Below are 27403 nucleotides of genomic sequence, written 5' to 3'. Positions count from 1 at the left end.
CTCCGATTCTAAGGAAACGGGCCTTGATTGGATATAAGAATCCTACAAAAGATTGTTTGAGCTAAAATTCCAATTCGGAATCTATCAAACTATTAATCTTTGACTAAAACAAGAGTTTATCAACCACACATGATAGTATCTAACTATCTCCTAAAGTTTATCAACCACACATGATAGTATTTAATATTTTATCATTTTTATAATATTATTTAAATTATGGCTAAAATGCACTTTTCTATTAATTAAAAATTCAAATCCCATTAAAATACAAATAGCGTTAGAATAAAAAATAGTTGTTTCACTAAATTAGGAAGAAAAAAAAAACCACTACAATAGTAGGAACAATATTAGATACTATAAAAGAGCTTATTTTAGTCTTATTTTCCACAATTGATATATCTTTTCATTTACAACAAATGTAGTAGAAAAACGAATAGACAACCACATTAATGCTCGTCCGAGCGCTAGTAATGATAATGATGATGATGATAATAATAATAATAATAATAATGAGTCTAAATGTTCTTTTGGTCCCTTAACTATTGTTTAGGTTTCACTTTGTTCCCCCAATTAATTTTCATTCCTTCTAGGTCTCTTAAATATGTCTATGTTAATCAAACAGGTCTTTTCTGTTTTTTTAATAAATAAAAATAAGCTCTCACCGCAGGTGGCAATTAGGGTGTTGATTTGGCAAGTTTATGGTTGTGACATGACATTTGGTTCATTTTATAGAGATAAAACATAGGTTGTTAGAGAGAAAAGGGAAGAAGCATAATACGAAGGGTGAGAAGAGGCGATAAGAGAACAATAATGATGGTATACAATAAGAAGAAGAAAGACGAGGCTTTTTTGCCGAAACTCAACGAATCCAGGTTTCCTCCTCATCTCTATATTTTCTTTGTGTTTATGGTGGTTTTTTGGTTTAGGGTTTCGTTGATGGTTTCCGGTTTAAGCTTTCGATGATGATTTATGGTTTAGGGTTTATTTATCTGGTGTGGGGTTTCGTTTTCTTTATCAATGCATTTTTAGCTTTTCATGCACGTGGTCCCTAAAATCTATCTTACTTTGTGAACATTAATAGTAGTGGTCCATATGTGTTGATGTGTGTGCATATTTCTTTATTAGAATTCTTGAGTTTTGATTTACCATAAATTTGAGGTTGTGGTACACCACATGGGTTCGTTTGATAAGTTTAACCATACATATTACAATGAAGAAGAGAAGAATAGTTGGTTTTGTGATCCGGATTTTTGGTCCTATTTGGAAATCCTGGGCAATCTAAATCACTAGGGTTATGTTCAAGCGGAGATTATGTGGTTTTGTTAGAGAATGATAATGGTACAAAAAGGGTTCAGTTTATATATAGCATAAATGCATAGAAAAGCCCATATATATGTTGTATACCCTCTATCACAACCAGACCTTATTCAGAAGTCAGAGTATAAGGCTATTGGGCAAAGTGAACTAGATAATGAGAATGACCTCTCCATAAATAAACTTCTTGTTTTACAATGTCTCCGATCAGATTGAAGATTAATTTGGAGATTCTTCATGTTGTATGATCAAGGTGAAGCATAACCATGGAGATGTTGCCATAAAGAGGCCGAGACCCAAATCCACTCAAGTTAGAGTACCCGATGAAGAGCTATGTGACAACACAAGCTTGGGAGAATACTTGACAAGAGCAATGGGTATGTTTGTGGAAAGGCAAGAGTTCAAAGTGGGAGACAAGGAAAAGACTCGTAAAAATCTAGAACAATGCACTACGGTTGACCAAGGTAAAGAATTAGAAATTGAAGATAATGTGAAAGCATGATGAAGAAGAAGAAGAAGAAGAAGAAGAAGAAGAAGAAGAAGAAGAGGAGGAGGAGCTTATGGAGAAAATCCTCAAGGGAACAATGTAGAATTATCCGTCAAGCTATTGACATTAAAGAAGCATTGAATGGGGGCAATCTATTGATTTTTTTTTCCAATCAATTTTAAAATTCTTGTTGAGTCTTATATAAATGTCATATGATCAATTACTATTTTCTAATCGTAACAATGCATGTTGAATTTGCATGAATTACATAATATTTTAATTTCAAAATAACTTAAAATTGTTTGTGTCTAAGAAAATTACTCATACCACCAAGGCAGAAGGCTAGCTTACTTCCAAAGGTCAAGAGAATAATGACTATGGGGCATGATGTGGAAGATACTTATCATGATCACCATCTCTTTTCTTTATACCATAACCGGTGAGAATTTGAGTCAAATATTTTCCACTTTTAACTATAATTCTTTCACATGTGATTCTTTCATAACCGGTGAGAATTTGAGCCAAAAAAAAGGAAATGAGTAAGTAGCTCTACTAGTACCCATGTTGTTTTGGCAAAGAGATTGAAGATTTGTAGTACTTTAATGTTTAGGGATTTGTAGCTTGTTTCTAACTCCAATTATTTTGTTAGCATACTTTCCCTAATATATCTCACATTAACCTAAACCACATTATAACCTTGAAAGATATCTAAAGTGTGTGTGATGGTACTTGACTTTGAATAACTGTTTAGAATTTCTTCATGTTCATAGCAAAAAGCATTACCATGTTGATTGGAGCATTCAAATGCCATGAGCAGCACTACTTGCTGCGAGATGTGGTGAGAAATATAATAAGAAATAGAGTGTGGTTGGAAGCATGAAATATCTTCTCTAAGTATGCTCCGCTTGAGCGAAAGTGGTAAGTTAGTCAAAGTCGAAAATGAAACGAATAAGATTTGAGAACCCTCTCAAAAAGGTATGTTATTTTTAATATTTTGCAAATGCTAGTTTTTGGATATTTAGTTATTTGAGGATAAGCAACAATTTAAGTTTGAGGTTGTGATGACGCCTCATCATATGATGTTTTTAGTTATGTTTTATAGTTTTTTTCTAAGCATTCAACGACAATATAAAGGGTATATAGTGATTTGCTCAGGATTTTGGGAATGTTTTGTAATGTTATGGTTTGAGTCGTTGTAATTCTCTTTCTTCCCTCACCAAACAATTTCATAGGTATTTGGAGTTTTATGGTTTAAAACTTGTAATTTAGCAAAGCAAGACACCTTATGGAAGGTATGGAAGTTAAAGAATCAATCACAATGATGATTTAAAGACAAGACAACTTCTATAAATTCTATCCTTAGAGAGCTAATTTTCTCTCACCCTCATGTGCCACGCACACGAGGGCATGCGCCTTGTGCTTGCTGAGCATGAAAAATAAACATTTTTTGCTGGGCATAACACTCTGTTTTGGTGTGATATATGGTTGGGGTCGGTTCCTTTGTGTGTGCGCTTTCGCAGGCTGTTTGAGTTATTTGAAAACAAATATATCACGGTAGCGGAGTTGTTTTCTCTTGGTGTGGCGGAGGGGGGTGAGGCGTGGCAGTGGAGGCGGAGGTTGTGGGCGTGGGAGGAAGAGATGTTAGAGGAGTGTAGGTCTTTTCTGCTTGATGTTTCCTTGCATGTTAATGTTTCAGATCATTGGTTGTGGATTCCTAACCCCTCTGAGGGATACTCTGTTCGGGGTGCTTATCACGTGTTGACATCTAAAGATTTACCTCCGGTGGATTAGGAGATGATATGGCATAGGCAGGTTCCTTTGAAAGTCTCAGTTTTTGCTTGGAGGCTCCTTCGTGATCGATTGGACACCAAATCGAATCTGGTCTATTGAGGTGTCATCTCTTCAGAAGCTGGTTTGTGTGTGTCAGGGTGCGGGACTTTTGAAACGGCGCAACACTTGTTACTATCTTGTTCTAATTTTGCTTCTTTATGGCCCATGGTTCGTGATTGTATTGGTTTCTTTGGAGCCGACACTAATGTTTTGTGTGATCATTTTGTTCAGTTTTTTCATTCTACAGGTGGTAGTAAGGCTAGAAAGTCTTTTCTTCAGCTTATTTGGCTTCTTTGTGCCTGGGTATTATGGATTGAATGTAACAATAGGTTATTCAATAATGTTATTACTCATATGCCTAGGTTGCTGGACAAAGTAAAATACTTGTCATTAGGATGGCTGAAAGTTAGTAAAGCCACCTTTCCTTTTGGTACTGATAGGTGTTATACCCTAATTTTGGACCTAAAAATACTTGTTCAAAATTTTCTTTCATCTTTGATATATGTCTATTATTCTTGAAGAATTGCCAATTTGCTATTGTTTACACTGACATTTTACTCTGCTTTATCTCTCAACTTAGCTTTACAAATCTTTTCAACTGTGTATTTGTCCATGTTTTCTTGCATTTTGAGTCATCCAAAACTTTTTCTTGCATTTCAAGTCATTTGAAAGTGTCTCTGATCAATTGCACCTTCCTCTGCATCTTATTTCAATGTTATTTGCAAAATTCATGAAAAAGGGTATTTTAGTCATTTCCTGCATTCAGACTCATTTTAGTCCTTGAAAATTGTTTGAGTTTTTTCAATTGGTTTGAATAAGTCCTTGTTTCACTCTCATGTTAAAATCCATTTCAAAAATTATATTTGAAGTCATTTTGAGTCAGTTTAGCCCCTAGGGGCATTTTAGTCATTTCCTATGTTAAAATTTCTTTCAATCTTTGAAAAGTTGTCCATGAGTCCTTTCAATTGGTTTGAATGAATTTTTGTTTAATTCCATGTTAAAATCCATTTCAAAAATCACATTTGAAGTCTTTGAGTCAGTTTAGCCCCTAGGGGCATTTTAGTCATTTCCTGTGTTAAAATTCCTTTTAATCCCTAAAAAATTGTCTCTGAGTCTTTTAATTTGCTCGTATAAACTCTTGCTTTATTTCCCTGTTAAAAAACCGTTTTAAAAATTGCATTTGAGTCATTTTAGTCCCTAGGGGCATTTTGGTCATTTCACACGAAATTTTGGCCGAGAGAGGTTACTTTAAAGTACCTCATTTATGTAATTGGTTCATTTTAGTCCTTTTTGTTGATTTTATTTTTGGTTTCACTTTACGTTATTTTCAATTACTTTTTTTTTACCAATTTTATTTTAATTACCTTTTAGTCCTTTGGTTATTTTGCATTTTAGTCCTTCTATTTCAGTTTTTTGCAGATTAGTCCAAAGAGAGTTAGTTACAAGTCCATTCCACATGTCATTTTCTCATTGGTCCAATCATAACAGTCATCAGCTATAAAAGCCCAGTCATGGTCAAAATCACAGTCAGAATTCTGACCCCAATAACTCATTGCCACATCACAACCACACTTCAGAAACAGAATTTTCTTTCTCTCTCCAAAAAAAAACGATCAAAGAGGCTAAAAACTCAAGAACAGCATGAATGTTGCATGAATCTCCATGAACATTCATACGAATTCTTCCAGGAACTCATCAAGATCCAGAAGCTGATTCATCTCAAATCAACGCAATCCCATCTCAAAACATCGCAAATTATCTCCTCCAAAACCGAAATTCACCAAAAAGCGAATTCATCAAACCCTAACATTCAAGATCCAAGCTCGTAACAACATCACAGCACAGACTCAAACACAGATTCACACAACAACACATACATCAAGCCAAAAAACGGATTGAAGAACACAAAAAGCCAGAAGTACAAAAAGGAAAGAACACGAAACCCAGAAGCACGAACAGGGGAAATATTGACTCATACTTCACAAGATTCGAAGAATCTCTGAAGTTTCCTTTCAATTCGTCTCAAATCTCCAAATCAAACTCAAGGTAAGCTTGTTCCCCTTCTTTCTTTGTTTAAGCACAAATTTTTGTTCGGTTAGATCCTTGTAGATCTAGGTTTGTTGAGACTTGATGTGCGAAAACTAAGGCCAGAATTGGAATGAGGAGGATGAAACGAATGCCTTGACGTGAAAAGATTTTCGAAAACGTAAAAAAATGCTCCGGTACGGTGGCGCCGCCGGCGAACCACCGCACCGGAGCAAGCTCCGTTCATCCTCTCCGTTCAACCGTTTTCAGAGCCTCTCTCTCTAAAGATAACCTAGAGAGAGAAAGAGGTGTGAATTGTGGTGTCTTGTGCTGTTGCCTTGCTTTTATACCCTCTGTTCCCCCACGCGCGCGCGTACGATATGCTCCCATGCTCTCTATACGTTTGGACAGTTGGATCTAGGTTTTGGAAGGTCTGGATCAATCCAACGCCTCTGAGGCGTTTGGATGATCCAGATCCATTTCAATCTTTGGGCCTGGGTTTCTTTCTTGCCGGATTTCGTTTTTCCTATATTTTCTTGCTAGTTGCACCGTATTACTTGCTTTCTACACCCCTGTCATGTCCAATTTTTCTTTAGAAAATTCTCTAAAAATTTTATAGAGACTTTTTGATATTTTGTGATGTTTTTGTGTTGGTTTTGCTCTGAAAAACTTTATAAAAATATTGATACATTTTTTTTTCCTTGCCTTAATTCTCTTTTTTGATTAAAAAATGTGTGAAAAATGTACATCATTTTAACTCCAATTCTTGATATATGTTTGTGGCTTGTGATATATGGACTCATCTCTGTGGTGATGTATCTTTTTACTACTTGTGAATGTGTTATTGTGAGTTGCTTGTTTTACAAGTCATGTGGATGTTGGTTTGTGAAAATAAAGTGGCAAGTATGTCTAAAATATATCATGATTCTTGACTTGCATGTGTTCTTATAGTTCTCATATCATTGATTGTAATAAGGCCTTTGGAAAATTGTCATGATGTGAGGGTTATAAGTCATATGCTTGTCTTGATGTTATGGTAAATTTTAGGTGAATTTTGCTACTACTAGGTTAAGAATATCATTACTTTTTGTCAAGCTTTTTTTAGTGTTTCTTTTGCTTATAATTTTCATGCTATTATACCTTATGCTACTAACCACTTTACTTCATGTTTCATGCATTCCATAAGCACCTCATCTTCCATCTTACATTCTTGGTCTTTATCCTCTTACACTTTAAAATTCATGCAAAAATTAGAATGTAATACTTAGGAATCCTTGTATTTTTTCTTTACGCTTTTAATTTCTTGCAAGACCATAGCATGTAAACTAGGGCCAATGTAAAGGACAATGGACTCTAATGATGTACACCGACACAAGCACCGACGCATGCACACACATCACATAGATATTTTTAGATGTATGTTTAGGGAGTGTATGCCTTAGATGTATGCTTAGGAATCGCGATACTTAGAAAAATTCTCCTTTCCAAAAAAATATGAACAACATCACTCAAATAATTTTCTAAATAAACCTTGGGATCCAAATTCCCATTGATTTTCCCTTTCTTTTCTTAAATAAAATCTTAATGAATTTTAATCATACTTTGCCTTTCTTTTGCAAAATAACTAATCCAACCTCACAATTTCACAATCTTATGCCCTTGAGGCCTCTCTCTCTCATTCTTCAAAATTCCAATTTTCAAACTTAAAATCAACCAACAAAAACAAAAACATTTTTGGAAGAGGACTACGGTGGATTTGATCCCTTAAAAGGGTACGTAGGCAAGGAATCAAAATTCCTTCAATTCAAATAAAATAAAAATTCAAACGCTTTCTTCTCCCTCCAATTCTTCACTTAGTAAACCCTTAGGTGTAAATATCATTTTTCAAATAGCATTTAAAATAAAGCGCGCGCGTAGAAAGTAAAGACGGTTCCTATAGGTTACTATAGTCGTTATGGGTGCCTAACACCTTCCCGTAGCGAAAACAACTCCCGGACCTCGATTCTCAAGGGTTTTGCTTATTTTTCCCTTCCCAAGAAAAAATGAGATATCAAAGGTTAAAAAGGTTCAAACGTAATCAATGTTTGACACCCGAAAACCAAGATAAAACAATAGGTGGTGGTCAAGCCCTTTTCTTTGTATGGGCATTGGCTAATTGATTTCTGTTGTTGTACATACTATCAGACACTGTTTTTTTTTTTGAAGAAGCTAAATAGCTCAACTAAATTGGCATCAGAGAGAATCGAACCTGAGACCTTGCGGAGGAGCACACTCCCAAGACCCAAGCCAATACCACCAGGCCAACTATCAAACACTGTTGTTTCTTGAGGAGTCTCTCTGGCACGTCTTGTGCTAGGGAGACTCTTGTGGTGTGTTAATATAATTACATTTTTGTTTGTTCAAATAAAAATAATAATAATAATAATAATAATAATAATAATAATAATAATAATAATAATGATAATAATAATTTTTTTTTAATACATGATATCCTGTCGTTGAATCGACTAATTCAGGAGATCATTCTACCATCTATTAGCAGAAGTCCAATTAACACCAGAGCAAAAGACCATATGAACGGACACAACACAAATATTGTTAGCATCACGAGGGTTCAAATTTGAAACCTAGTGAGCAACACACTTCTAGATCTCAAGTTTAACACTGGTTTTAATAATTTTTTTCAAACAAAAATATATATATATATATATATATATATATATATATATATTCATTCAAATTGATAGAGTATATAAAATGTAACCACACATTCAACATCACAAAAAAAAAAAAAATTAAATTGATAGAATACATCAAATTGACTCCCAAATCATTGGTTGAATCTGTAATTTACTAAAGTCCCCAATCTTTCAATATACGAAACCAAACGAACACTATAACAAGACGAGAAATAAAACAATACCGCAGAAGACAACGAATAACACAACGCCGCACTCAAACGACAAAATCAATAGAAAAAAATCTAGATATATATATATATATAAATCATTTATTTAGATTAAAATATGTAGAAAAAAACGAAGATAGATGTTTTCTCATAAAAAAAAATTGAATTAAAACAACATCCTAAAAAAAATGAAAGAGAGAACCTAAACAGAAAAAATTAGGGTCGGCTTGTTATTACATAGAGAACAAGTGAGGTATACTTTTTTTGGTCACAAACATTACCCTAGTAATTTAATAATTAATTATTGTTTTAGTTACTTTTTGCTGTTATATATACGTGACCCCATGTGTACTAAAAGAATTCATCAACATCTAGGTTTGTACTCAATCTCACAGCTAGCTATAATATTCCCCTTATTTTCGAGCCTCCACCACCACAACAACATTGTTAGCAGAAACAATGGCTGTGAAAGAACCACAGACTCTGCAACATGTTGGTAATGGTGATGTTGTTGATGCAAAAACCAAACTTCAACAACAGAATTTTGATCCAAGTGCTCCTCCACCATTCAAGATTGCAGAGATTCGTGCTGCCATTCCAAAACATTGTTGGGTCAAGAATCCATGGATTTCTCTTAGTTACCTTCTGAGAGATTTGTTCATTGTCATTGCATTGATTGCTGCTGCAATTCATTTCAATAGCTGGATCTTTTGGCCAATCTATTGGATTTCTCAAGGGACAATGTTTTGGGCTCTTTTTGTTCTTGGACATGATTGGTAATTAATTCATTAATTTTATTCAATTTCAATCATTTTAATGCAAATTTAATTCTCTTAATTTTTTTCAATTTTTTGTTGGATTGTAACAGTGGCCATGGAAGCTTTTCAAATAGTTCTAAGCTAAATAGTTTGGTGGGCCATTTCTTGCATTCATCAATTCTTGTACCATATCATGGATGGTTAGTTTATTTTATTCTTTTATAATATGCTTTTCTTTTTCAATTTATACTTTTTAAGATTCCTTTTGTTTTTGTTTTTGTTTTTTAAATCTGATTTGACAGTCCAATCATGTGAATTATTTTTTTTTTTACAGGAGAATCAGTCATAGAACTCATCATCAAAACCATGGTCATGTTGAGAAAGATGAATCATGGGTTCCTGTATGTGTTCTTCATTTCAATTTGTTGCATGACATGAAGCATGTCTCGATGTCAAATACTCGTATTTGACATCGACACGCATGATTGTATTGAATTATATCATTTTCTCAATTCATGTGTCGTATCGGTCTGTGTTTGAGCCTATGCTTCATAGGTTGCATCTCTGGATCCACGGTGAATTTGTCAGAATCACATTGAATCATTGTAATTTTACATACGTTTCACTTTGGAGATTTAAGAATAACACAGTGTCAGTGCAATTTTAACCAATTTAGTGTGATTCCAGACATGCACGTGATGGGCCTAAAGATATGAAAAATTCTGACCATATTGTTTGTTTCTGATATAAATTATGTATATGTCTTTGTCTAATGTCTCAGCTGACAGAGAAGATGTACAAGAGTTTAGACAATATGACAAAAACAATGAGATTTACTTTTCCTTTTCCAATCTTTGCATACCCCTTTTATTTGGTGAGAAATTTCATCTACAATTACAATATTAATATAATTTTTTGTTCATTTGTTCTATGATAATTAGAAAATTTCTTAATCTTTTTTTATGTGTACCACATTTCAGTGGAACAGAAGTCCTGGTAAAGAAGGTTCACATTTCAATCCATATAGCAAATTGTTCACACCAAATGAGAGAAAAGATGTGATAACTTCAACTTTTTGTTGGGGTATCATGTTTTGTTTGCTTACATATTTATCCTTAATAAAGGGTCCAATTGTTATGCTCAAACTCTATGGAGTTCCATATTGGGTAAATCTAAATCTCACTTTGACATTTTCTTTGTAGTTAAAATTAGTTAAGAATTGTCCATTTTAATAGCTATTAATTTTTACTAATTTTCTTTAATGTGTGTAATGTAGATCTTCATTATGTGGTTGGACTTTGTCACATATATGCATCACCATGGTTACAGTCAAAAACTACCTTGGTACCGTGGACAGGTAATTTAAGAATATTATTTCTCTGTTTCTTCAATTTTTTGTCACTGTTTTGTTGGCTGTTTATGCGATAAAATAGAATCTCAAAAAGCCAAAGGAATAGGACTTCACTTTAGTTTCAGATTTCTTTTTTTTTATTCCTTTTTTTAAAAAATTTATTTATTTTTCCCTTCAAAATATTTACATAAAACAGTAAAAATGTTTTTTTAACCGTGAGTAAAAAAATATTTACTAAACCAAGGGACCTTATTAACAATACAATATTTGGTCTGAGATAAGTAAATTTGATCATTGATATGATGTAACATTTGTTGGAGAAACATTACCTACTTTTTAGTCGACCTATACGACGTTAGAAAATATATAGTTAAAAAATTACATTTTTGGAATTATTATAAACATAAATTTTCAATCCAAGTTCAAACAAATTGAAAATGCATGTGTGTGTGTTTTTATATACTAAAAATTTGTATTTTTTGATAAATGGATTCAGATCTACTTTATATTGTCGTATCATAAAGTAAAAGTCATGTCCTTGGAAGGCCATGGCTGCCTAATTTACACCGACTATTAATTTGAATTTTGCTACTGTCCATTCAAATTAGAGAAACCTTTTTTGAAATATAAAAAAATATTGATATCTCTAATGAAGATATTTTGAAACAGAATATATTTATAGGCAATTTTTGTCGTACCTCAAAGGAATTTAGGAACTTGTTCCATGACAACATGTTAATATATGTATTATATTTTTTTTTTTTTGAAGAAAATATATGTATTATATTTGAACATCTAAACTTTTTATATATTCATTCAACATTTTATTTTATATCTAACTTTTTATATATGACACCAACACATATAATTACATCGAATTATATGATGTATCAATGTCCGTATTGTATCTGGTCCATGTCCGCATCCTTGCTTCCTAGTATCACCAACATATTACATCAATCACATAAGTTTTTTATCGTATTTTTTTCTCTTTGTTTTAAGGTGTATACAACCTTGTAGGGTGTACACTAAACATTTTCAATATATTTTGGTGATTTTACAGGAATGGGATTATCTAAGGGGTGGCCTAACAACGGTGGATCGTGACTATGGTTGGGTTAACAACATTCACCATGACATTGGAACCCATGTTATTCATCATCTTTTTCCACAAATTCCACATTATCATTTGGTTGAAGCGGTACACAATCTTTCTCTCTCTTTTTCTTATGTCATATTCTCTTTTTACTTTCTTAATAACAAAAGGGCAAAAGGGCCTAAATAATAAAGGCCCACAGTTCAACTTGGGTAGTGGCCTTGGAAGTGGAGGGTGACTACACAGTGACTTTGTCCTTACTGTTAGGGTTTAGAATCCTAGAGCTAACTCCACAATTATGTTTGCTTAATTTCTTATGACTCATTCTTTTTTACCCTATTGATTTTTAGCGTGCCTATTACAGTTCGAATTATAGAATTCAAACGGCAGAAACAGCTATAAAAATTTCAAAAACACGTTGAAACATTTCAGATTTTAGAACTTAAATAGGGGCGCGCGAGAAATTTATTGGTTGAGAAAAGTAATAGCCATTTCTTCTCGAAGACAAAAATAAAAAGACAAATTTTAAGATCTTGAATTTTTTATAACAACACCCCCACATTTTTTAAAGTTTATTTTGGAGAATAAACTTTAACACAAAATAAACTTTAAGATGACATGTTGAGTAAAATGTTTGTATACATCTAAACAACATTTAACAAAAGGAAGACATTTGATTATTTTGAAAAAGAATATTCGGTTAGGTGCCTAACCAGGAATCCAAACATTGAAAATGAGAGAAGAAAACAAACCAAAAAGTAGAGTTCATTTATACTTTTAAAACACTTGTTAGTTCTTTTTTCTTTTTGAAATTTTTGTTCATTTTAATTATTAACAAGTGCTCTTGGCACATGTTGTGCAAATTTTTTTTAATAAAATTCCGTTTTACTGTTTCAAAACAAAAAGCCAGATGACACATAGATGACACATAATGCATGTAGTGAACACTTGTAAAATTGACAAAAGATTGAAGACAGATTAGAAAAAATGCAAACAAAAAAAATCAGATGAAATGGCATGCATGTAGTGAACACCTGTAATAATAGACAGAACATTGAAGACAAATTAGAAAAAATACAAACAAAAAACCAGATGAAATATCATATGCATGTAGTGAACACTTGTAATCATAAATAGGAGATTGAAGACAAATTAGAAAAAAATGCATTTTTATAAACAACAAAAATAGTGTTTTGGCCTATTCAAAATTTCTGACAATTCTAGATCTATTTAAAAAATTGTTAAAGAAAATAGAAAAAAAAATTAGATCTATATTCTTTTGGTCAATTGGTCTAGTGGATAGAATTTCACTTTTAAGATCAATAAATGAGGTATCTAGGATTTGAACACTGACCCGCAATGTCCGTACCAACCGTCCATCCAATGAAAAAATTAAACCTCTAAACTTCTAAAAATGTGGGGGTGTATTAACAAAACAGGGGTGTTAATAATTTCCCCAAAAAGAATCAAAAGCATTTTCTTCAATTGCACTAAAAGTTATTTTCTTGTTTGTTTTTTTCCATCATATTTCAGACTGAAGCAGCAAAGCCAGTGCTAGGAAAATATTATCGTGAGCCAGAGAAATCTGGGCCAGTTCCCTTCCATCTATTCAAGTACTTCCTTCACAGCATGAGCCAGGACCACTTCGTGAGTGATTCAGGAGACATCGTATTCTACCAAGCAGATCCTAAGCTCCAAAATAATACTTGGACCAAGTCTGAGTAATAGTTTATGCTAAATTTATTTGTTTCTGCCACTCAATTATTTCTTTTAGGTTACTTATAATGTTTTACCATAGCAAGTCTAGGTGAATTGTATGAGATTTTGTTTCATGAAGTACGTTAGAGATGCGTTTGTGTTTTTCAATAATTCATGACTTTTATTTAATTTAAGAAGTTATGTTATAAATGCATCTATTTCTCAAGTTAATTAGATGTTTTGACATGTAAAAGTTCCTAGCATATTTAATGGTTTTGTTAGGGGATATTCATTATGTGTTGTTAAGAGTGTAAAAATAAAATGAACCGTTCAATATTAACCATCAATGTATGGTTATAAGATTAGTATTATCCTGCCGTTCAATTTGGTCCTTCAAGTATGTGATTATAATTTATAAGTTCGACTCTGACCGGTGCATGTGAAATAACACTTCTTTGGAGATGTCAACCTTTTAAAAAGATCCTCGTACTTTGAATGATTAGTCTCTAGCTTTCGACTGAAGAAACTTTTGATCAAACAAAAAAATAACATAGGAGTGGTAATCATTTTGCTTGAAATGTGATATTTTAAAGCGATTCTTTTATACTTTTTAATATGGTTGAGAGGTCATAGACTTGTATTATGCTTCTACTAAATGAAATCACATCCCTTCTATACTTAAAGGACTGGACCAATTCCCTTTACTATTCCTCTAGAGAAACAAAAAAAAAAAAAAAAATGTGCCTATATGCTACCTCAACATCACTATTCTGCTCCATTTAATTCCCAAGTCGTGGACAGTGGACACACCTTTGCTTTATTAAACACTTTTGTTGTATGATGTTTTTTTTATACCAACAAACTTATATATTTTACAAAATAGGAAAGATACAAGATGAGAACAAGTTGAATACATGGTGATTGACATATATTTTTGACACCCTCGTTAAAATATGAGCAACAAAATTAATTTGTTTCTTAATAGAACTTATCTTTAAGTTTGGATAAAGTGCTAATAACCTCTGTTAACAATGAATTGGTCCAAGTGGTAAGAGATTTGAGCTCCTTAAGCATCTGGTTGGGGGATTGATTCCTAACTCTTTCATATGAAAAAATCATGTTAGGAGGAGACAACTCACCTAGTGTGCCTCATATGTTTCCCGACGAAGATAATCATTATTATGCAGCGGTGAAAACTTCATATCAACATCATGGTAAAAAAAAGTGCTATTAACTTCCTACAACCATGGAAAATATTGCCTAACACAATTTGGTTTCTAGAATTATCAACAACATCGTCTACAACCAGCTTACGGTCTATTTCAATCGAGACTTTTGACAATTCCACACCTCCAAACAAAGAATTAGTCTCTTTTAAGTCCCCACGCCTCAGCTTCAACAAGTGTTGGTGAGTCTTCGAATTTTGTTGTCATAGCTTGTATAATTTTTTCACGATTATCTTGTATGATGTTAAGAAGTCATAATCCCCAGCTTTCCATTTCTTTTTGCTTATATATCAAAGGTGGTACATGAAGCGAGTCATGGAATTTGCTAAGACAGTTGTCGAATATTTCACGACTTCCTTAGTGTATCATTGGCGAAAACACGTCGAAACATAGGACCCGATCGACATTTTTTCAACTAAAATCTCTCGGATTCTACGATCTCATAGGCATTTGTTTCCATCTTAAGCAACCTGGGGCCTAAACAACAATCATCGTGCTTTAAATCAAGAATGGTACAAGTAAAGCACATTACAAATAAAATATATTATTCAATTCATTTTTCCTTTATTCTCTTGTCAAAATCCATTTTATGTAGGCTTGTAACAAAGACGACTTTTTCATAAGATTGTTCTCATAATTATTACAATAATAATATAATTATGAAGACATAAATTATGAGTTGGCTTTGTGCCTAACATAGTACTTCATCAAGCACAGGAACAAACTGATTTGCTATTTTAAACCATATGTTTATACATATATATTGGTGTTGCTCTAACCACATGTAGTGCTTTTTCAGAGTTCTTATGAATAGACAAGTGCTTGGCGGTCCACTGATGGGCCACTAAATTAAGGATGCACCCTAAGTTGGCACTAATGGGCCCAAGAGAAAACCAATGTTAAGATTTAGAAAATTGCTCATCTCATTCCTTAAATTGTTCTTTTCTTCAACAATTGTTAATTCAACGGCAGTCAACTATCGTTCGACTTTTCTGCAACAGTTAACTGTTGTTGGAAACTTTTAATGTCGGTTAAATCTACTTAAAAAAGGGTTAATGGTGTTTTACCCCTTGTAATATAGGTCATTTTCGGTTTCCCCCTTAAAAAAAATTTGTTTTGGAATACCCCTAATAGGTCATTCAAAAACGAAAATTTCTGCAAAAAAAAAAAAAAAAATTAGTTTTTGAATGATCTATTAGGAGGTATTCCAAAACAATTTTTTTTACAGGGGTTAAATAAAAAAAAAAATATTTACAGGGGGAAAATTGGAAATAACCTATATTACAGAGATAAAGCACTATTAACCCAAAAATGATTAACCCGCTCTAAAAAATGCCCAATAACACTTGATTATTGCCGAAAAACAGAATGACAGTTAAGTGATGATGGAGTATGTTTTTGAACAATTTCAAAAATGAAATGAGCAATTTTCTAAGATTTATATGGAATACTATGAATTTGTAATTTACTGATGAAAATTCACTCCTTGATCTTTTAATCTATTTTTTGAACGCACAAAAAATAATCATCGGTTGTTTATTGAATCAAAACTTTTCATTAGGTACTACGTTTTTTTGTCAACTTTAAGCACTGTATTGTATTATTTTCCATTTTTAATGGATTTCATTGTTATTTAACAAAAGTGCATCTTAGATTTTTTCTCTCATGAACCCAAAAAATTACAATTTTAAAGTAGTGTATACTTCGGACACAGAAGGCACCCAACTTACTTATATGACAATATAGAAGTTGAAAAATTTGCTTTGTATCCCTTTCACCCATATAGACCATTAAACATGTTATAATTTTTTTTGTAAAAAAAAAAAATGTTATAATTTGTCCTTTTTTTATCATTTAAAATTTTACACTTTCATTTTATACCATCAATTTCAGAATTTTTATTAAACTACCCTACTTCTAACATCAAATATACCAATAACTTACCCTTTTGCAAATAAGTAAGTTTACAACTATTTTTAGTGTGAATGTTTACAAATATTTATTATTTTAGTAATTTTTAAGTTTATTTTGGTAGATTGTTGTAACCTCAAAAGGACTACACACAATGCCTTTTTCCATAATATCCAAGATTACCGAAACAAGATTAACCACATGCAACCTCACAAAGTAATATAAATATACGCCATTTTTCAAAAATCAGTTTTTAAATTGTTTTTCATACATTATCAAACATCTTATATTTTACTTCTCTTGGAGGCCTTATCGTGAATTTGAACACAATGTCAAAGGGGATAAAACCATATGATTGGCGAACACCTATTTGATATGCTTTCAAGTAGTATGTTGGTGTAAGCCCTAAAGGCCAATAGTTTATGTTAAACTTATGTTATGTATCATAACCTTTATTATTAAATAATATATGACACTCTTTATGATATTTGTTGTAATGTTAATAAAGTCCCTAGAATATATCAGGGTCGGCCCTAGGCATAGGCCGAGATTGCGACGGCCTAGGCCCTTGCCGGTAGGGGGGCCTAAAAATTTATTTACGATCGGGAGTGTGGAGTGTATGTAGAAATATTTGGTTTTTGGGGGGTGTGTATAGCAAAGTTTACTGAAAGGCCCAAACATGATGATAGGCTGTGCTGAAGCCTGTTAATGTTTATGGCCCTTTTGTCCCAATCTGCTATATATACCCCCTTATATATAAAGATTTCTATATACACCCTCCCTATAAATTTTTTAGTTTTTCTTAATAATGTGCCAAAAAATTATTATCGAATAAATTAGTGATATTTTTTTGGACCCTTTGTTTCTAATAATGTGCCTCACTAATATTAAATATATTGGTCATATTTATTATCCAATAAATTGGGAATTTTATAACAAAACAAATTATATTTTAGTAGAAAATAAGCCTACCAGAGAAATTAATCTTAATGCTGTCTTTCAAATGTTCCAAAAAATTAAATAATATGTGAGATGAGTTTAGGATCATGTGGCCCACTCATCTTTCTTTGTTTTTTTTGTTCTTTTTTGGTAGTAAAAAGCGGGAAAAAAACGAAAAGAATACCTAATAAAATCACAACAATGAGCTAAAAAAAGTTATGATGTATTATGTAAGGGGCCCTTTTATCATATTATGTCTAAGGCTTGTAAAACTCTAGGAACGGCCTTGGAATAGATAGTTCGTGTAATTGTATATTAAGTGCGACTTAATCATGAGATTACATTAACATAAAGAACGCTATTCTTAAATGTATCCGTAGTCAAACTTTAATATGAATTGGGATAATAATAAAGCATCGAGACTATTATGTATGTAGACTGATGAGCGCATCTCATGAGTCATAGATATGAGATATTAAGTCTATACATATATATAAATATTAGGAATAATATTTATACTAGATTGGCCGACCTTGAGAATACTACATAGTATGTTATGAAAATGTCATAAGATATTCTCACAGTGATAATAATGTATATCACTCTTAGACCTGAAACAAATGTGATCCCTAGATGTGGACTCAAGGGCTTTATTGTCATTCTAGCGTTGTCTGTAAAAGGATAACCATAACGTTGGCTAATGGGTACTTGGTGAATCATGTTGAGGGACATGAGTGTCCTAGATGATATTTGTCCCTCCTCTTAACATGAGATATATCTTTAGGCCTTTTGATGAAATATGACTGTAAAGTTGCATGGCCATGCCGAACTAAGTATATATAAGATATTGGACTTATTCGTTATTCAGTATATTTCGGGATCAAGAAATATAAATATTGATCTAAACAAGGGTGACAATATCTATGCCTTGCGATCAATATAGATATGAGGACAAAGGAGTATTTGTACACATGAATATTGTCAAGGAAAAAGTTTCGTCAGATCACTTGACATTCTTGTCACTTGGGTAGTAATGATGTGTTGCTAGATACCGCTCATTATTTATAATATTAAATATTAGATTTAATATTATTGCCAACGTGACTAGAACCTATTGGGTCACACACAAAGAACGGTCAAAAGAGAAATAGAAGTAAGACTTATATGATGGGTGCGTTTAGAAAATAACGCTAATTAGTTAGCAAAAGACTAAACTCGTTATTGGGCTTACAGAAGCCCAATAGTGACTTCTGATTTGCAGAGCACACTAGGAGTTCTATAAATAGAACCCTTGTGCTGAAATAAGAAACACACATTTTTTTGAGAAACCTTAGTTCTCTTAAACTTCTGATTCCTTGGCTAGCACCGAGACTTGGAGGAGCACCGTTCGTGTGGACTTGCTAGAGGCTCTGCTGCTTGCTTAGCTGTGATCGATATTCCAGACTGCACACTTCGAGGTAACAATCGAATCACTGATTCATGACAAATTCGTGATGATCCAAGGAAAGAAAATCGAAATTTTTTATTCTGTTGTTTATTCTGTAATTTGATTTTCCTTCATAGTAGAAATGCACCAAACATATAGAAGCTTTAACAAAATCACTGTGACAGCCTAGAGTTTTGGCGTGCCTACAAGGATGTTTTGTTATTTTCAGAGAAATGATTAGTTATCAACCCTATTGAACAACCAAACCACCCATTCACACCACAACCACCAATCCAACATAACCAGTCAACATAACTCTAAACCTACCCAATAAAGCCAACACAACCGTCAATAACCCAATACAACACAACCTATCTAACCCCACCACAACCAACATTCCAAGACAGCGTTACCCCCTATCAACCTAGCTTTAACACTCCGTCAGCCACATTTGACTATCACCAAACTATCTTTTCCCAAAATTTTCAATACAACCCACCCCAATACCAAGGGTCAGATCTAACAATTCTTCAATACAGTGACTACACAAAACCACACAACGAAACTCATGTCTCCTATGAGTTCGAAGACTTCCCACCAACACCAACACAACCACAAATCCAAACCTTAAACGTCCCTTCCAATTCACATATTAACTTTAATGTATTTGATTGTATAAGCTACTCAATTCAATTTTTGAATAGTATTTATAACGATGTCCCACAAATTGTTTATGATGAAAACGCAATGAACAATACTTGGGCACCTATAGAATCATCAATGTCAGCTATGTTAATGGGTCGTCCGGGTCAAACAAGTTCTTCCGCGTTACCACCACTCGAACCAACTCAAAATTGAAGTGAAAGTTGTAACGCCCGTCGTAAATTATCTAATTATTTAGAAATACATTTATATATATATTTATATGATTTATGATTTAAGTGATTTATGAGGTTTACGTGATTTTATGAGAGATATATGATTTACCTGAAAATTATGTGATATATGCGATGTTATGATTTTTAGAGATGTTATGAGGTGTTGAGACTTATTTTATTATTTAATAAAATAAGATATGAAAATAAAATAAAAATATTAGAAGTTGGGCTGTGAGGTGAGATGAGTAAGTTTAGAGGTGAGTAGAGCAATGTGGAAAGATAAATAGGGCAGACATAAGTTAGAAACACAGTACGTACGTTTTTGGAGAAAAAGGGAGAAAAGTCAGAACAAGAGGAGAACAAGGGGAGGGCTGCGATTTTCTGCAATAACCAGGTAAGGGTGAGACTAACTTTCAATATCATTAAGGGTATGATTCTTAGAAGTGGATTTAACATGATTAGGTTGAGTTTTGGTGAGAATTGGGAATTAGGTTTAAGACCGATTTTGAAGATTGAACCATGAAAAGATGTTAGATTGATGCAAAATTAGTGTACATACCTTAGATATTACCTAGGGTGATAATTAGATGCTATTTGGATGAAAGAATCATGAAGATATGTGAAAAGTTGTGATTTTTAGGTTTCTGGCCGTACTGACATTCATCGCTCGCAACTGCGAGCAGTAACACTCGCAACTGCGAGCTAGGAACCATCGCTCGCCATTGCGAGCAACACAACTCGCAACTGCGAGTAACCCGTAACGCTCGTCATTGCGAGCAAAGTAGCTCGCCGTTGCGAGCAAAGTAGCTCGCCGTTGCGAGCAAGGTCTCTAGGAGTTCCAGGGAGCACGTTTTGCTCGCCATTGCGAGCAAAGTTACTCGCCACTGCGAGTTAGGCTGTTAGTTGCCCAAAATTTTTCCGATGCGATCCTTTCGCACGTGTAGTCATGAGTTGATCTTAGAAGTAAGAATGATGGTTGTTCAGGATACTTTCAGAAGTTCCAGAAGTCTGTTTAAGTGACTGAGATTAGTAGTGATGATGTATAAGTATTATTTATGATGCTTTATGATGATAAGTTGATATTGATTCATTCCCTTTAATGTTGATATGTTATTTAAGCACTGTTACATGCTGTAATTGTTGTTGGTTGCTGCTGTTGACTGTTAATGTATTGAAGTTGCATGAGTCGGTCTAAGTTGCAAAAATTTAAGAAGTTGTCCATGATTATGGAATTGTATAAGATGTTCACGTTGTTGTCTAAGTTGTAGGAAGATTGAGTCCATTGCATACTCATTAAAGATGGGGGCTTTAGGCCCGGCAGCTTTATGCTCAAACTACGTTGGGGGCTTTAGGCCCGGAAGCTTTATGCTCACTTGTTGAAGAGCCTAATTACGCTCATATATGTTGTTGAATGGTACCACATGCATTTGCATATCAAGAAGTTTCACGATGGTTTAAGTTGTTAAGTTGTTAAGAGTTGCATTGTCAAGATGAGTCGTGTTGTCGAGTCAAGTGTTAAGTTGAACATGATGTCTTATGTTGATTATAAGATGATAAATGATTATTGTTATTGACGTTTATGATGCTCTGACGATGATGTTTGTTTATGATTTGATATGATGCTAATTGATAAATGTTTGATATGTTAATAATGTTTTATGTTGTTAAATGCATTTTGATGAATTATATGCTTAATTTATTGACTGTGAAATCTCACCCCTTCTGCTTGAAAATGTTGCCCTTCGTATGAGTAACTTGCAGGTAATAAAGACTAGAGGCGTTCGTGAGTGGACTCCTCACTTTGTGTCTAGGTGCTCTGATACGTAACGGGATGGGACTTGTTTTACTACTATTCCTTACGTGTCTTTATGAACTTTTTTATGAATAAATGTTGAACTGAAACTATGAGATTTTGATGAGGCCTGCGTGCCAAGACTTTTATAATGTTGAACTATTTTCCGCTGCGAAGTTTCAGATTTTATGATGTTGAAATTTCGTAGGATAATTATTATTATCTATTTATGATTTCCAAGAAGCATGTGACATTCCGTTTGTGATTTAAATACTCTGATTTTATGTGAAATTTTTATGTTGGGAAAACGTGGTGTTACAAAAGTTATAATGGAGAAGAAGACGGGGACGAAGAAGAGTTAGAACCAATAATTTAACAACGGAAGTTCACTCGTGTACTAAAACCTAAAGGATATGTTATAGGCGGAAATAAAATAGTTAGAAAAACTAGAAAGTAATGTAATATTTATATTTCAATATTTTTCTGTGTAATAATCATCAATCAATATTATAATGTTAATTTAAATTTTTCTATTAATTATTTATGTTGATCAATATCTTTTTTTTTTAGAAAGAATCTATTATTAGTTATATCTATTTTATATAATAAATTTTCAACGAAAAAATAAAAACAAAATTAAAAAGAACACAGGAAGATAGCTCCATCTCAGTTGGAGCCATGATGAAGGATGTATAAATTAATAAGGCAAACAAAAAACAAAAAAAAGGTAGTAGGATGACACCATCAGAGAGGGAGACATCCTGAAGGATGGTGGCGCCATCTCAGATGTCACTATGGTGAAGGAAAATTGAAAGTCTACCTAAATATTTACGGATATAATAATTTACTTTAAACGGTAAAATGTTTGAAATAATACTCTTATTTTTTGTTTAATGGGTTTACACTTATGGCGCGCGCGTGTGTGTGTATGTATATATATATATATATATATTTATTTAAAGGAAAAATCTCCTATAAGAGTGCAAACATATATAAAATTTTGAGTACAATAAGTACTCATGTCAAACAATAACAAAAACAAAGAATCAACCCCACAAAAAATAAGAGCAAAAACTAAAACAACGCTAGAAATCAAACTAAACTCCAATCAAGAGCACCTAACCACAACGAACAAGAGAAAGACTAGGAACATAACCCCTCAATCAACCAACCCTTAAAAAATCCACCACAAAACACAATCGGTGCCAACACATAATGAGTTCATGATTCCACTCATAGAAGGAATATGTGTGATAAATTGACTTAATACTTAAAAGTTACATATCAACCTAGAGTTAACCAGAAATATGTTGACCTAAGTCATCCGCAACTCAAAATATGTTTACACATACGTATGTGTAAAGAAGACTAATGGACAACTATAAAATATTATTAAGTTCCAAAAAATTTTGGGTTAATTATGTTTCTAGTCCCTATAAAATAGCGACCTTGTAAGTTTAGTCCTTACTTAATTTTAATAGCATTTTTAGTCCCTAATTTTGTTTTTTTGCCCTGAGTATCACTACAAGAAATTTGCCATATAGCAACGGACACCTTTAGTGACTGCAAAAAAAAGCGTTGGTATAGATTAAATATAGCAACGGAATTGCACCCTGGCATTGCTATAGGGTAGCAGAAAAAAAGGCGCAAAAATTTTCATGAAATATTCACATGCCTCCAAAACATTTGCGACAGTTTAAATGACCATTTGGTCAACAGTCGCAATATTTTGTTCTTTCTTAGGCGCCAATTGAAATAATACAGAGGTCGTTCCAAATATTTGGGTTCCCTCTCACTACTTAATAATAAAAAAATAAAAAATAATTCTCACTCTCTTTTCACTCGGAAAGCTTTCTCACTCCTAAAAACACCGGTTTCACTTTCTAAAAATTTCATCCCCCATCTTTCTAAAAAATCATCTCAAATGGCTTCAATCCCCCAAAATTTGTTCATAGCTCAAATCGAAAATCAAAAACTCTATTCTCCCCAAATCTTTCCTGTATCGCTCATAGCTCCAATCCCCAAATCGATGTTCTCAAAAACCCCCAAATCGCAAATCGTGAATCTTTCCAATCCCTAACCCCTTCTTCCAAACCCCAAATATCAGATCTTTTCTCTCTCGCAAAAACTCGCTTCCGCCATTACGATGGTCACGACGGTTGAAAATCTCTAGATTCGTTAACAATGAAGGTCTCACCACTGCAAAGGTTCACGCAAGGTTGATTTGCACTATTTTGTTCATTTAATATTTGTTTAGTGTCATGAATTTAGGTTTTAGAATCTTATGGTTAACAATTTCAATTTTAAAATCTCAGTCTCACGCAAGGTTCAATTTCAATTTTATTTCAACAAATTTTATTAGTGCATGAATCTTATGGTTTAGTTCTTTGTTCTTAATGCTCAATATGTAATGGATTTGGGTTTCAGAATCTAGCATTCTTTTTGTACAGTTTTAATAATTTATTATTGAACTTGTATGAACAATTGTAGCTTAAGAACACATCATGCTTTCTTTTTTATTATGAAAACTTGACAATCATTGAAGAAATTTTTAGTCTTTTTATTTATTTTTTTTTAATCAAAACTTTGGTAACATAGATGTGTTGATTTTGATTTTTCACTGGAATCTTGGAAACCGGCTTACCTTATAATATCACATGTAGCTTACAAAATATGTGAAGACGATGTGTGACATTGCATGAATAAAATATTCTCCAAATCTTTAATTAGCAAGGTCATACTCATAAACCAAAATCATCCCTCTTTGATTTTTTTTTCTTTTTCAAATGATGATTAGGTACACGGTAAAAGAAAGTAGAATTTCTCTATTCCATTTGTGTGAACTCAGGTTTCCTGTTTTATGTATCCTTCTACACCTACTCTCCTAGTTTTGCACCTATAGTTTCATTATGGCAAGTGACAGGATCAAAATGTCTTGTTTTTTGGGAGATAATTTGTTTAATCCTGTAATTTTTATTTTGACGTTTATATTGTCTTATGCATTTCCATGTTTCACACATGGATATGTTACCTACTTTGTTTATTGGAATGAATTTATTTATATGCAGGCAATGTTCATCATGATTTTTTCTTTATTGAAATATTAAGGTTAAAGTTTCACCTTGTTTGTTACAAATGGTAGATCATACATTCACCGTTGTGAATATGGCAATGAAGCATACTATAGAAGAAAAATAGATTAATGGTACCATATAGACATTGGGATGCATGAGTTATATAAGAAATTAATGTTATGGTTTAGATATCTAATGTTACCTTGTCAATTAATCTAAGTGTGCATGGGTCTGATTGTTTTGGTTTTTTGTTTTACTGCTCAGTTTGGAGACTACTCATCATGTTTCAATGATCACAATTACCTTGTCAAAAGAAAGAGCTAAGTGCATCCTTCACAAGGTAAGAACTTTTATCTTATTGTATGACATTTGTATCTAAGTTATACTGCTCGTTGCTTTATCTTTTAATAGGCTTATTTATTTTTAACGCAAACTACTTGATCATTAGTTAAGATTGGATATTAACGTTTAGTCTCTCGTTGCTTTGGTTTCTTTTGCGGGCTCAAATTTGTGGAACTGATTGTGTTGAAATTTAGATATTTAAGTTGTTAGTTCAACTAGCCCTAAGGATATAGTAGCCATTCCCACAAGTGGGTAGAATTGCATATTCTAATTCTCCTCCTCCTCTTCCGGATTTTCAGTGTCTTCGTGGCATAGCCTATATCTCTATACCCTCTATTTCTTTGCAGGTAGTTCCCTGACGTAGGTTTTGTGTTCCCGCTGCTCGCGGAGAAATTTGCGTCTCTCTCATTGATTTATTTTGTTGCATTGCAGGTAGTTCTATGAACTTAAATTTCGCACCACAAGAACTCTCCACCTCGCCTTCTGATTTCCTTCAAAGATATGTGGCCACTCTTAAAACAACTTGGTTTTGCACAACCCTTGTGGCACTTCTGTCTTCATAGGTTAGTCCAGTTTCAATTTACCCACTCTGTTATGTACAGCCTTCAATTGTTACAAAATCTATCATAGTTTGGAATCTGCTATACTATTGTGTATGTATGTTTACTTATCATTTTTATGCCATTGACATCTGATACTTCACTTGCATTTAAATAAGGCTAAGCCTTTGAAGTTTGAAGATTTTTATTTTCTATTAATGTAAACCTCTGAAGTTTGTAAACCTCTTATCATTTTTATGCCATTGACATCTGATACTTCACTTGCATTTAATATATAATTATACTTGCTTCTATGGCAGATCTTCTATGATCCACCACCATCACCGTCCAAAGAGAAATTTTCATCTGAATATCAGTTCCAAAGAGGTATTTAAAATACAAATTGGTTTATGAATGATGTTGTTAACCGAGTCATTATCAGGAAGGGAAATATGTGTTGAAGAAAACTTGTTTAATTCTTCTTTTTTGATTACATGTCTGCAGTTTGAAAGTTCCTTTAAGAATAAAACTACTAAGTTTCAAGCACTACATGTGAATTTTTACAAAGAGAAAGCCACTTCTCTTCACACCTTGCAAGGTACTTCCTATACCATTATCATCTGAGGCACTAATTAATTAGCATTATTTTTTGTGGGAGTTGAACTTTTAATACACTGAAGTTACTGGTAGGATGATATTTTGCCGGCCACTGAATTAGGTGCTAAGGATACAATAGACCAAGTTATTTTTCCTAATTCTCTTTTTAGCTTTTTAATAATTGTGATTTGTAGATTTTGATTTCTGTCATTCTGATTGTGATTTGTTGTGCTGAGTTAATATTGATATTAAAATATGACCGAGATGATAGAGAGAAAAATTTTAAACCTCCTTTTACATGGCATAGGCTTTTTTTGTTAATGAGATTCCTTAGGATTGAGTGTATTTTCTCCTTGTTGTGTTTTGTTATCGTAGGACGTAGGCTTTGTGTTGTGTTTCCTATTGGATTCTAATAATTTTCTCTCTCCCATGTTGCAGACGAGTGAACTTGTAATCTGAGAGGCAGCGGCACATTTGATGTTTACTTCCTTGCAGCATCCGCTGAAGTTTGTGCCGGCTTCAAATATGATTGAACGATTGTGTTTATAATCTTCTCTGTTCCAGTTCCTTAAGAGGAGTTGCTTAAATCGTTAATAGAAATCCGAGCTGAAGTCATAAATATGTTGTATTAAGTTAATTCTATAAGGATAAGAGTTTGGTATCATGTAACTCTGTTAGTTTGTAAGATGTTAGTTTCACATGTTTGTAAGACTTGTTAATTTGACAATTTAATATAATTGAAATTTTCTTTTATTTTGCTTTAAATATTGTGTGGTGCATATAAAAAAAACAGTGCAAAACTTTTGTTATTAAAAAACTATTTGGTTTAGACAAAAATATTTATTTGTAAAAAAATAAAAAAAAACAGACCTATAGCAACGGGCAGTCTGGTCCTATACCAACGGATATACAGGTTGGTTAAAGCAATTAAACAGGTGTAAAATGTTGATGCTATAGCTCCGAAATCTTTAGCAACAAGCTAGTTATCCGTTGGTATAAGCTATTGGGACAGCTTTCTGCCGTTGGTATAAGCATAGTATCCTAGACGGCAGTAGGTGGCCGTTGGTATAGGTTTTATGACCTATACCAACGGTTTTTTGGACCTTTACCAACGGTTTTTGCCGTTGCTAAATGGAAAATTTCTTGTAGTGTATTAGTCCCTACTCAATTCAAATTTGTTTAATTTATGCTTAAACTCTTAAATTTTTGAAT

General features: G+C 33.0%; 1 protein-coding gene, 1 long non-coding RNA gene and 1 pseudogene across 3 annotated transcripts; all 3 read left to right on the top strand.

The window, feature by feature from the left end:
* Window positions 1–1558: 1558 nt before the first annotated feature.
* On the top strand, window positions 1559–6707 carry LOC146939046 (uncharacterized; annotated as a pseudogene).
* Window positions 6708–8927: 2220 nt separating this feature from the next.
* Window positions 8928–13638, top strand: LOC146939045 (omega-3 fatty acid desaturase, endoplasmic reticulum-like). Its single transcript, XM_085752848.1, has 8 exons — window positions 8928–9340; window positions 9433–9522; window positions 9657–9723; window positions 10104–10196; window positions 10303–10488; window positions 10599–10679; window positions 11737–11874; window positions 13303–13638. The coding sequence occupies exons 1-8, from the start codon at window positions 9024–9026 to the stop codon at window positions 13492–13494; spliced, it is 1164 nt and encodes a 387-aa protein (XP_085608974.1). The 5' UTR covers window positions 8928–9023; the 3' UTR covers window positions 13495–13638.
* A 9830-nt stretch (window positions 13639–23468) lies between these two features.
* LOC146939044 (uncharacterized) lies at window positions 23469–26944 on the top strand. 2 transcript variants are annotated; one of them, XR_015031532.1, is made up of 6 exons: window positions 23469–23857; window positions 24978–25053; window positions 25488–25618; window positions 25915–25981; window positions 26099–26192; window positions 26630–26944. It is a non-coding gene; the product is annotated as an uncharacterized LOC146939044 (long non-coding RNA). The 2 variants fall into 2 exon arrangements; XR_015031533.1 differs by lacking the exons at window positions 23469–23857; window positions 24978–25053 and adding an exon at window positions 25061–25402.
* Window positions 26945–27403: the final 459 nt, after the last annotated feature.

The sequence above is a fragment of the Medicago sativa genome, chromosome 3 (assembly GCF_051527215.1).
Source record: "Medicago sativa cultivar Bolivia chromosome 3, Bolivia_mono, whole genome shotgun sequence".
In the NCBI taxonomy this organism is placed as follows: domain Eukaryota; kingdom Viridiplantae; phylum Streptophyta; class Magnoliopsida; order Fabales; family Fabaceae; genus Medicago; species Medicago sativa.
This window is presented reverse-complemented; position numbering and strand designations above follow the sequence as displayed.